The sequence below is a fragment of the Halichoeres trimaculatus genome, unplaced genomic scaffold, assembly GCF_033239565.1.
Source record: "Halichoeres trimaculatus isolate MK-OKI-2021-1 unplaced genomic scaffold, fHalTri1.1 fHalTri1_scaffold_11, whole genome shotgun sequence".
In the NCBI taxonomy this organism is placed as follows: domain Eukaryota; kingdom Metazoa; phylum Chordata; class Actinopteri; order Labriformes; family Labridae; genus Halichoeres; species Halichoeres trimaculatus.
In genome coordinates, this window is record NW_027437189.1 from 15,605,174 (window position 1) to 15,616,991 (window position 11,818).

At 38.1% G+C, this 11,818-nt stretch overlaps 1 protein-coding gene across 1 annotated transcript; it reads right to left on the reverse strand.

Annotated features, from left to right (window-relative positions):
* Positions 1 to 564: 564 nt before the first annotated feature.
* Positions 565 to 11,212, reverse strand: LOC141798770 (deoxynucleoside triphosphate triphosphohydrolase SAMHD1-like). The gene is made up of 14 exons (XM_074680600.1): positions 11,141 to 11,212; positions 9,798 to 9,958; positions 9,202 to 9,317; positions 7,982 to 8,091; positions 7,488 to 7,631; positions 7,300 to 7,400; positions 7,002 to 7,116; positions 6,812 to 6,903; positions 6,534 to 6,649; positions 3,965 to 4,104; positions 1,717 to 1,782; positions 1,511 to 1,594; positions 1,300 to 1,401; positions 565 to 606 (listed from the first exon to the last, which is right to left on the reverse strand). The coding sequence occupies exons 1-14, from the start codon at positions 11,210 to 11,212 to the stop codon at positions 565 to 567; spliced, it is 1,461 nt and encodes a 486-aa protein (XP_074536701.1).
* Between the last annotated feature and the right edge of the window lie 606 nt (positions 11,213 to 11,818).

Here is an 11,818-nt window from a genome sequence, read left to right on the forward strand (position 1 = left end):
CAAAAAGAAGATGTTATATACCTTTAATAGTCCCAACTTAAAGCTAATGCACACGGCAAGAGCTTGTACTTTAATAATGGATATTAGACAAATGAATATTCAGCATTTACCCTCTATGAAACACACAACTTCCTCTAGTGTTCACACTGAATATGGCAGAGGAAACCTTCACTCATGGTTAGAGTGAAGATACAAATGAAGTACTACACCAGCATCTTTTTGCACACAGTTTTTGGCTTTGTGTGGTTTCCCCTCTGTAGATGTTTTATCTTAACTTTTTCCCTACTTTTAAAGAAAGCCAGTTGATCAGTAATAAAATGATTACATCAGGGTAAAAATAGTTCAATTCTAATTTTAGATTAATGCTCATGCAAAGCGTTTCAGAGGAGCCAATCTTAAAACACAGAACTGATTAAGAAAAAACAAATGAGCCACAATAAATGCTGTAGATGAGGAAAGATAGATCAATATAGAAAATCCATACAAACACCAAATCAACCCAAGCTTTCTCTTTTTTAAATATGATCTTCATGTCTGAAAACTTCTGGCACATTATTTTGAGTTTCATTCCATACAGCTGGACTGCTGAGTTGATGTGTCTTCATCCTGTATGTACATAGAGACAGGTAAGACATTCAGTTTTAGAAAAAGCAGTGTAGAGAAAGGTTAAAGAGTGATTAACAGAAGCAAAAGTTACATTTTTGGAATGGGTTGAGTGGGATTTTGAGTTAAAGTAAGGGTGATCTCCTTATGCCACAGTTTTGGTTCATTGACTTTTGTGGGAAATAGAAAATATGTTTAATTTAAAAATCAGTTTCTGCTTGAGAGTTCAAAGTCAATCAGTCAATATGTAGTACTCCTAATCTTTAACTGCAATCCCAGAGTTTACCAACTGACTCATAATCTTAAAGCAAGAGAACAGCAATCTTAAGAGAATGGAAAGGAAGCGCTGTGATGTCAATCAGGGAGCAGACCAAGTTCTAGACATGCAATCACTTCATCTCTGCTCAATATGCCATCACCCCAGATTAGCCACAGCATCCCATGTTTTACAACAGAGGTTTAATTCTTACCAGAAATTCTGTAGAAAGCTTCAGCCTCCTCTTAGGGTTTGTAGTAAACCCTGATCAGTGTCTCAGAAAAGCATGTTGTGCGGATCCTGGTTGCCTGACAAGATTGACGGACACTTTAGTTTTATAGTTATACCATAGCAAGGCTTCCAAACAAACAATCAAACTCAAGGAAAATTATCCTGGACATGAAGAAATAATGAGGTTAAAGTTCTAATTTGGTTCCGACCTGTTCCAGACTCAGCTTCTTTGCCGTAGAACCAAACTTGCTGTAGAAATACATGTGTTCCACAGGGTCCTTGTCTTTCATGCCATAGTCCATCTTAGTGACCTAAAAAGAAAGGGGAGAGAGATGTAAATAATGCCTGACCTATATCTTCATTTAAAAAAAATAAAAGGATAATAGAAATTTGTGAAGTCAAACAAAAACTTCAGCTCACCAGAACCTTGAAGTTTTCCTCCAGAAACTCTTGTTCTGGAGGGTGTTGATAAGCCAGTTGTGCTGTTAAATCAGCGGGAGGTGTCTTAGAAAGGGAGCAGACAAGATGTGCATTGGAAGATGTATAAAGAAAAAAGCCTTAAGATTGTAAAAATGTTTTAATACTTTTATACAAAACGGTGAGGTCAAACAAAAACCCTAACTCACCAAAACTTCTAAGTCCCCTTGAGGACGGCTTTCAGCCAGTTGAGCTTCCAATGCAGACTTCAGTTCCTTCAGAATGGAGCAGACAAGATATTATCAGTGGGAGGGGAATGATTTAAGATTATATAACCTGGTCTGAAAAATATCTTTTCAGGTAACTAAATAAGTTGAAAGCAAAATACGTATTTCATATCTGACAAATAAAAATGATTATGAATAGATATGATGTATGAGTTCATGGAAGTATATAAATAAAAAGGAAAGTTCATAATGGGTTTGTGTGAAAACAAACTCTTGACTTACTGAAATCTCCATGCCAGGTAAGTATTGAACCAGTAGGTTTTCCAAATCAGGGCTCATTGTCTTTGGAAGGGAGCAGACAAGATGTTAACAGTAAGAAAAAGAGCCACAATATTGTTAAAAATAAAGTATATTTTTTACAAAATGGTGAGGTCAAATAAAACCCCTGCTCACCGAAACATCTAAGTCCGGCTGGTTTAAGGGTTGAGCCAGTAGTTCTGTCAACTCATCTCTGAGTTCCTTTAGAAGGGTGCAGACAATATGTGAACAGTACCCAGGAAAGACTTAACATTATAAGTAATTTTTTTTAAAGATGCTATGAGGAGGATCTGTTTTGATTGCACTAGCTTGCCACCTTGTGGCTCAGAGTCTCTGCACACTACTGTAAATTACTTTTGTGGAGGTGTCTGTTTGTTTTGGAAATAAATGGAGATTGGATCAAAACAAATTTTCTTTGTTCAAGACAACTTTTTGCTGGATACAATGCGGCTAGGTAAGGTATTTATCAGTACAGTTACGTAGCCCAACGGTTTCAAACGTGACATCAAGCAAACATTGTAGCAGCCGGCTATATTTTAGCCCGGTTATCTGTAGGCCAACGTGACAACAAACAGTGTCAGTTTGTAAGTAGCTTAGTAGCCGTCTATGTTTAGCGCAGTTGGCAGTCCGGTGCTCTAAGACATGTCCCTAATATGTAACTTATGTATATCCTGGTTAGCTATGTCCTGCCAGTCATCTACCAAGCAGAGCTAACGTAACCCCACTCTTCATTTTATTGAAAGACTCTCAAGTTTGAACCAACCACTGCAGAATAACTGCTGACTGTGAGTTGGAACATTATCACAAAGAGTTTTGACCCTGTGTCCCCATTTAGCTTCCTTCTGCTCCTCCTTTTTCTGACTGACAGTAAGGCCCCTGTGTCCGCAATCACTACAAAATTAGTCATTGAAATCATTTTTACCAGAGAAAAACACAGATCTCTGAGTTTTATCTCTTCTCACTACTAAACAACAGCTGGCGTGATGTTGTCATGGAGACCTAGACGTGCCGTAAATCAATCCAGTCCTGGTCGACCCAAACTGGAAGCTAAGAAGTAGCAATTTAGAATAACCTGTAACCAGCAATATTGGCGCTGATAATCTCAATTTAAAGTGTGCATTACAATCAGGTATATATGTAGAAATGAGCCTTTTTTAAGATCACTTTCAAAATCCTCACAGCTCCTTTAAATATTTCTTACAAAATGACAAGGTCAAACAAAAACCTTAACTCACCGAAGCATTGAAGGCCTCATTAGAGAGGTGTTGAAACACTAGTGTTCTCATAACAGAGCTCAGTGTCTTTGCATGGGAGCAGACATATTGTGAACCGGAGGAAGGAAAGAAATTAAAGATTATCATTATTATTTTTTTACTTTATACAAATGGCAATGTCAAACAAAAGCCTTAACTCACGGAAATGTTCCTGTTACAGAGGCGTTGAACCAGTAGTTTTTGCACAGCAGAGATCAGTGCCTGTAAAAGGGAGCAGACATTATGTGAGCAGCAGGAAGAAAAAAAGCCTAAAGATTATTTTTCCTTAAATACCTTTTAGGATATGGTGAGGTAAAAAACAAACAAACAAACCAAAAAAAAAAAAACTTAACTCACTGAAACTTCAAAGTCTCTTTGGGGTAAGTGTTGATCCAGTATTTGTTTCAGAGCAGATCTCAGTGTCTTTAGAAGGAAACAGACAAGATATAAACAGTTGGGAGGAAAAGATTTGAGAATAAAAATATTGTGACAAAGCTTATCCCTACATTACGCTGGTAAATTAAATAATACATTTTGTTTGTTTCTTGTTTTTGTTGGTTTATTCTATGAATGCTCATGCTGATGCCAAAACTGTATTCCATACATTCCAAAGGTTTGGTTGTGCACGCACAAAGCATACAGGCACACAAAAGTCATACCTCCCAGTCCCTGACGGTTTTCTCCACCCTTATCTCACCCAGAAACTTGGGTATTTTTCTGGAGTGGACTTTTTGGAGAATCCCTCTTGCCGTACTGAGTTCCTCCAAGGGCGAGTTGAGTATTTGTTCAAACACACTGTCTAAAAGCCAAAGAGAGCAATAAAGTTAAAAAGAAATGAGTTAGAATAAACCCCTGTTCTGCAAATCATGACACTAAAACTTGGTAAACTCACTTCAGACTTGTGTCATAAAGTGTTTCCCAAATATGGCATTTTTTTTAAATCCAAAAGTCATTCAACATGCACTATCTAAAATCGAGGCAGCTAAAGAACAGCGTTGTGCCAAAAACAGTATCACCTACCTGACAGACTCCAACATACTGTTTATTTCAAGTGCTGTATGTGCCTATGTGTGTGATAGCTAATTGTAAAAATGTACATTTCTTTTAAAAATGCTTTATGTTTCAACCCAGATTAAAACAAATACAAAATCTGCACAAGTATATTCCTAATACAGGCTAACTCAGATATGGAGATATAAAAAGTATGACAGAAAACCAGGTTGCACAGTAGCACAACAGTTGTACTGTCAAGAAACTCTGCTCTGTTTTAATAGCAATTAATCACTGCAGGTGAAGGTGCTTCTGGATTTTTTTTTATAAGTGGCATCTTCTTTGTAAGGTACAATTCATCAATTCATCGACAAACTGTGATCATAGACTGTCACCCTGGAAAGGATTCTGAGCCAATATTGGTTACTTCTACTTGAAGGACACATTTGTTTTTAATGCAGTGTAAGCTGAACAGTATTGGTTTTCAGCTTTTTCCTTTGTGTTTTGGATTTAATTTTTAATTGTTGAATTCTTTGCTCAAAGCTGGAAACAGGTGCATGCAGATTTATAGAGGAAAAAAATGATTTTGAGGTAAGAAAGTATACTTTCTAACTTAGACTATATTTTGTTGGTATTCATACTACTTCTGTTAGGTGGTTAAAAATAATCTCATTAATTACAGGATTTGTAATTAATTCATCTATTTAATCACATTTTAATCTCATATCTGCTTAAGGTCCCCAAATAAAGAATTTGAATTCTAGGACATTGCAAAATTGTAGTGCATGACTTATCACATGAATATACAAAGAAAAGAAGAATTGTAAATCCACATTTTTTTCAATTTGATTGCAACCATTTACTAGGTCTATAGAAGTAAATTGTGTTTTTCAGCAGGGAGGGAGGCGGGGTCTGGCAGAGCTTGTCACTAAAATCATGTTCGTTAACTACTGTGGGTGAGAGCAGTGCACTCTTTGGGTGAGAAATCAGCATGGATATGAGGAGAAGATTTGAGATGACAGAGGCATAGTGAGACACTGCAAGCAAGAAAAGTTCAGGCAGCTCACGCTCCAACTGAGGATGTGTTGCAGTCGTTCAGAGAGAAAGAGCAGCGCGATTATGAGAAAAGACAATGGAGATCATAGAGAGGATCAATAGTTGGAGCGCCCAAGATGGACACGACAAAAAATGTATGTTTTGTCTACTTTTTAGATTAAAACAGGAAGAGAGACATAAAAGAAGAGAGTCCACTCTTCTTAGGTAGTTTGGATGTTTTTTAAAACAGCATCTGATGAAGTCACAAAGAACAGCAAGTCAGTCACAAAGGCACATGGGATTTGCCATGTTACTACAAATCACTGCAGAAGCTAAGGATCCAGTGATACCCCAGTGTTGGTTACTGGAGCAGCAGCAATGTTTTCTTTGAGGTGCTGGAGGAAATGTTGCACCTCAAAAAAGAAAGGGAAAAAAGCCACCACTTCAGGGTTACAAACAACCATTTATGGCTTTCATTAAAAATACAAACACGTGCAGGCGCGCACACACACACACACACACACACACACACACACACACACACACACACACACACACACACACACACACACACACACACACAGGTTGTTTTTTGTTTGACCTGTTTTTTCTTTACACAGCTACATTGTAGTGTTTGAGCATACACTCACAGTAGAGGAGAACATGCAGCTCTTTTTGGCACACTGTTTCAATATAAAATCATAAAAAAATTCAGGTGGATGCATCTGCTTACTTGTAGCACTTTTTTAAACTTATAATTTTCTCACCTAAATTTCACACAAACCTTTTATGTTACAGCTGGCAGAAAAAAAGCAAAGGTTTAATTAAAACACACTTATCTGTTTGCATTCAGGAAGTTTTAAGAAAGTGTGTGCATATCATGTGAGTAAGGCTTTAGTGTCTCCCTGTGTCCTTATGCTTATAATGCCTGTGTGAATACCTTCTGAGGGTTCAATCATTCAAAATTCCAAACACTAGACATGCTAGATATTATCAAGACTGCAAGTAGTTTGGGATGTTAAAAATTCAATTGTTAAGACTCTTAACAGGTTATCAAATAATCTTGGCACAACACTGAATTACAAGACTCAAATTAATTTGTTAGTTACAGCCATATGAGTACAAACTGGCACAGTCCTCCTGTAGAGTGAGTCAACTTCATTGATTTCAGACATGACTTAACATCACACAGAATCTACACACCTGTGAGCTTTGTGTATGCCTTCATGTCAGTCATCGCTTCTGAGAGAGTAAACGTTCCCTCATTTGAGCCTTCAAACTGGATGTGGCCGTCTGCTTCTACAAAAGCCTCCGCAATCCTGGATGATGAAACCAAACATCACGTTATTCAAAAAAGTATCTTACAGCTTGTCAAATAGGACACATCAGAAGGACACTGTGAGTAACTGCATAGGGGGAACACACTTTTAGGCCCTGACTCGCCAGCTAAGACCCAAAGGGCTTAATTACTCTCAACTTACATATCTTCTATGATTTTGTTCACTTTGTGCTGGTAGGCTCTTCTGTGGAGACAGTGTCTTGTGTAGAACAAGTCATACATGTTGTCAACCTCCTGTTGAGGTAGCACACATGGTTTAGTTAAAACAAACGATTCATTCAGACTTCTGTTAAAAAAAATGTGATAAAAAGCAGGAGTTTCACTGTCAGCACCTTGTCTCTCATGCAAATGTACTTCCGCCCATCATTCTCACACACACGCACACTGGCAAACTTAATGTAGCGGTGGTGGTCAAAGTTGTTCTGGATTCCCAGATGGTAACTGTCCCTGTGGAGAAACGCGTAAAGGAAACAAAGGATCAAAGTTGAACGATATATTTTTTTCAGAGTGCTGCATATTCTTGAAATAATCAGGAGAACACTTCATTCTTTCAAGAGGGAACAAACAGGTCTTAGATGTTCTGAGCTAAGAATATATTTTCTTGACAGTAGATATTTATCAAAACCAAACCTGGCAAGGTAGTCAAACTTGTCCACATCAACACCATTTCTTTTGTTGGACACAATGTCGTAGAGGAAGGCCTTATTTTGCTCTCTGCCTGTGTATGGCCACTGAGGAGATGATAGACAGTAGTGACACTGGTGGCATTGTTGTGACAATAAAGATACCAACTGATTTTACATGTGAACTGAACTCACCTCCTGGTCACTGTCTGAAGGGTGTAAGATCATCTCCTTGATGAAGCCCAGGTCCTTCAGCTTTAGTCCACAATCTTTCATCAGTGGCAAGAGATTATTTTCTTTCACCAGATGGTCAAACATGTCACAGGAGCCCTGTTCATGCTGGTAGACACAAAGTGAAAGGAATGACACACTGTAAAAACAGACAAAATTTTTATAACTGTAACAGATAGAGAGGACACACAGATGGAGAATGCATGTCTTATCTCTAAGATTTTTAAACAGCAGGTTTCGGCACAGATACAGCATACTAACCAGACCGGTGACATTTGGTCAACAAGTGTCAAGGCTCACAATCTACAGTTAAAAGTGTAAACATTTATATGATTGAAGTCATAACTTTTCTTAGTGGGTAAATCTTTAAAAATCAAGATTCCTAACGTAAACAACAATTATTTACAGGTTAGTTGGTATTTTAAAAATCATGACTGACTGAAAGGATTACTTCTTACCTTCCAGCTCTTCAGTCTTTCTCCCTCAGCTGTATTTCCCTCCTGCATCCTTTTTTCTGCAATCTTGTTGAGGAAAGGTCCATCAAACAGGTGGGAGAATGGCCCATGACCTTGACATAGAGAAATAAATGAATGAAAGTAGTGAAGGTAAAGCCGCATTATTAGCGGATGGGGTCTGTAACAGCCCACTATATTGATAAAATGGTCCTTTAAAAGTTCTGCTTTCAATGCAAGGAATCCCAGTTGCTTGCTCAGGGAACCAGAGGAAAGGACAGCGTGACATTTGTTTTCTATATAAATTGCCATGCCACCATCTTTCCTTAGGTGATCACAACAATAGACATTGTATCCCTTAACAGCAACATCCTTATCAAGAACTGAATCAGTAAGCCAGGTCTCAGATAATACAAGGGGTCAGAGGATTTTACCCAGATTTTCACAAGATCCAGTGTAAGAAGTAGACTTCTATTATTTATATGAGCAATGCCAAGTCCAGATTTAGTTTTAAAGTCATTCAGAGTGTTTAAGCAGATAGGATCTGGACCAGGATTAGACTGGACATTCCCTGACAATAACAGTAATAGTACAATAAAATGCCTTTTCTCGCATGCATGTTGCTTATACCACAAGGTAGACTGCATAATAAGGTGCGAGGAGCACAACTAGTCACAAGTGTATAAAAGGCTTATAAAATGATGAAATGAAATGAGAAAGCATTTTAAAATCAACCACTAAATATAGAGCCCTGTCATGGACTCTGCTGGAGCTGTCTGCTCCTCCCAGCCCACTCCCTCCTGCTTGGACAATGCTGGAGCTGTCTCCAGTTTCCTTTGTTGTTTGTTGTTTGTGCACCTGCCTGCTTCGTTCTAGCTTTTGTTAAGTCTGTCAGGTGTGATCTCTGCCTGTTTTTCATTTTGGAATTTGCCTGCTTGTTTTGTGCTTTTGCCTGGATTGTTCTAGTTTCTTGGCTTTTGAACACTGCATGTGCTACGTTCTGGGTTTTGCTGGACTGTTTTTTGCCCCTTTTGCCTGTGTAATCAAAGAACAGTTTTTCCCCTCAAATTATGTCTGGTAGTTATCTGCTCTTGGGTCCTTTCTGAACTGTGACAAGCCCATTCTAGAGACCTCGGTGAAGAATAAAGACTCATGCATTCCTAGTGTGTACTTTTTGTACATTTTTGTCAATATATTGCAAAATGATTGACAGGGGCATTACTCACCCAGGTCATGACAGAGACCAGCAATCTGCACACAAAGGATGTCCTCTTTAGTAATCTTGAGCTCTGGCTGTCTTGTGCGAAGAGCCTCTGCAAGCTGTCCTGCTAAGTGTGCCACCCTGTCAACATCACAAACAACAATGAACCAAAAAACCAAAACAAAACAAAAACACAAAACAAACACTGGGCAGCTATTGTAAAGCTTGATGAAATTACAATGTAATTTTATTTTGTCAGTGTCAATGTCAACTTTATTTATAATGCCAGTTCATAACTTTAAAAGCTCAAAGCACTTCACAGGTAAAAAGTTTTAAAATTTTTAAAGTTTAAAACGTTTAAAAGTTAAACACAGCAATAAAAGAGAACATCAGGAATAAAATCAATCAACAGCAAAAAAACCCCAAAATACTAAGCTCTACTCAGTGCTGAAGGTCAGCGAAATAAGATGTGTCTTTATCAATGATTTAAAATGTTGAAGAGAATCAGCAGCCCTGACATGCAGCGGTAAATTGTTTTAACGCTTTAATAAGGTGTTTCACTGTAAACCACTCATAATCTTATTATGATAAATGTTTCTGTAAAGAAAAATGCTGACATACCCAATGGAGTGTTCAAACCGGTTGTGCGATGCTCCGGGGTAAACAAAGTAGGCACCTCCAAGCTGCTTTATGTTTCTTAGCCTCTGGAACTGAGGTGTGTCAATGATTGCAATGAGAAGTGGATGCAACTCAATGTGCCCATGGATGGGATCATTGAACACCTACCCATAAAGAAATTGAAATAGACATTTCAGATAGAAACAGAGAATACATCATAACTACACAAGGCAACTGAACAGGTAAAAACCATTTCAAAGTCAAGCAGAAATATGTATATGCAAGAAACAAAAGGGTATTAATTAGACCTCAGTAAAAAAGAATTTCATAGACCTGAAAAGAAGGTAAATACCACAAATCCAATTCCTGTTTACCAGAAATGATGTTGATGGTAAAAAAAAAAAAGTGCTATAAGAAGAAACAACACTTTTCTTCAACCAGCAACACTGGATATGTCATACTCAGAAAATGTGATGGTTTAATACTTTTTCACATTAAGTACTTAGGAAGATGGGGTGTTAGGAAGTTTGCATGTCCAAGGGAAAATGCTGAATGAAAGGTTATTGAACCAAGGGACATGATTTTTCCCCTGGGTTTGTAGATAACACCTGTTGTTGCAGTTGTCAAGTGGTACAATTAAAAGCCAAAACAAATATATGATCCAGAAAATAAAATTGTCTTTGTACAGACGACGTGATGGTATTTCTGTACAACCCAGTTGAATCCTTTTATTGAATCATTGCCCTTTTTTTGTAATACATGACTGCTTAGTAACCTGGAATTAGTGAAATCATTAAAAATGTACAAGGGTGGTTAATGTATGCTGCACAAAAGAGAAGGAGCATGTACTTGAAATGTCAACAGAGTTCTCAGACATTGTTGTTCAACAGTACTTGTTGAAAACAATCAGGTGATAGCTGATGATGTTTGGCAAAACCTGTCAAACAAGAATCAACAACCTTTATGGCATTTATAGAGCTTCATACAAGTATGCAACCACACCTCTGCGGGAGTGGCGTAAAACTGAAACTGAAACTATTCTCATGTAGCTTCATGCAGATAATTTTGGTATCCTGATTTTTTTGGAAATGCACATTTTAAACATACTGTTGTTATGCCCAGCTCGTTGCAGAGCATGACAAAGAAGGGAGGTCAACACATGATAGCTTTAAATAAAGAAATAAGTTGATTGAACAACTCAAGAAAACCTAACTGGTGGTTAAATTCGTATCAGGAGTGAGGTTAGGGTGTTTGGTGCTGTGAAAAGTTAGCAGATTACTAAAGACTATGTGTCAGAAACAAAGGCTAAACTCAGCATAACCAAACCAAACCAAACTAAACCAAACCAAAGGTGGGTGCCTGGCAGGCACCACCAGCCTTCCAGGAGGGAGAGAGAGTCCATGTTGGACTTGGGCCATGTCCACATGTAGGCGGGTATTTAGGAAAATGCAGATATTTTTCTATGTTTAAGCCTATATGTTTTGTGTGGTTAAATCGTCGTCCTTATCAGCCATGGTTTTGAGAAATAGGCAATTTCTGACCGCCTTAAATTTGTCAGACAACTCACAACATGCTACTGCCTGCTAGCAGCTAGTCGCAGCAGCTAGCTTTGCATTCAGAAGAAGTAGCAACTACCTCTTTCAGCCTGCAGCTACAATCAAAATGATTTGCATAATCTTGCTAATAAGTGCATGAGGAGTGCTGACTTCAAATTAACACATTAATTAAATGACTGTTTTGCTCGTATTTCATGTAGGCTATACTATGGTTAGTTACCAAGCACATTTCCTGGCCAGGATCTGCAAAGAACTTATCTTAAATATCGTTATGTGGGGGGCTTTAACTTTCGAGCGGACTGCTATGATAATCAAATGGAAACTATACCTTATAACATTTAATGGTGCAACTCTAATAATGTTGGACAGATGGATAATGCTGGACTTTTATTTTTCCCAAGGGACTGGTGAAGACACAGATTGCCTCATAAAATGGCGCTCCCAAAACGAGGAGCTGTATACGGGGCG

Coding starts and splice junctions, on each gene's coding strand:
- LOC141798770 (XM_074680600.1), bottom strand. CDS start 11,212: ATGGCCCAAGTCCAACATGGACTCTCTCTCCCTCCTGGAAGGCTGGTG. Junction 8,092..9,201: donor TGGTCTCTGTCATGACCTGG/GTGAGTAATGCC, acceptor CTCTATGTCAAG/GTCATGGGCCATTCTCCCAC. Junction 7,117..7,299: donor AAGTTTGACTACCTTGCCAG/GTTTGGTTTTGA, acceptor GTTTCTCCACAG/GGACAGTTACCATCTGGGAA.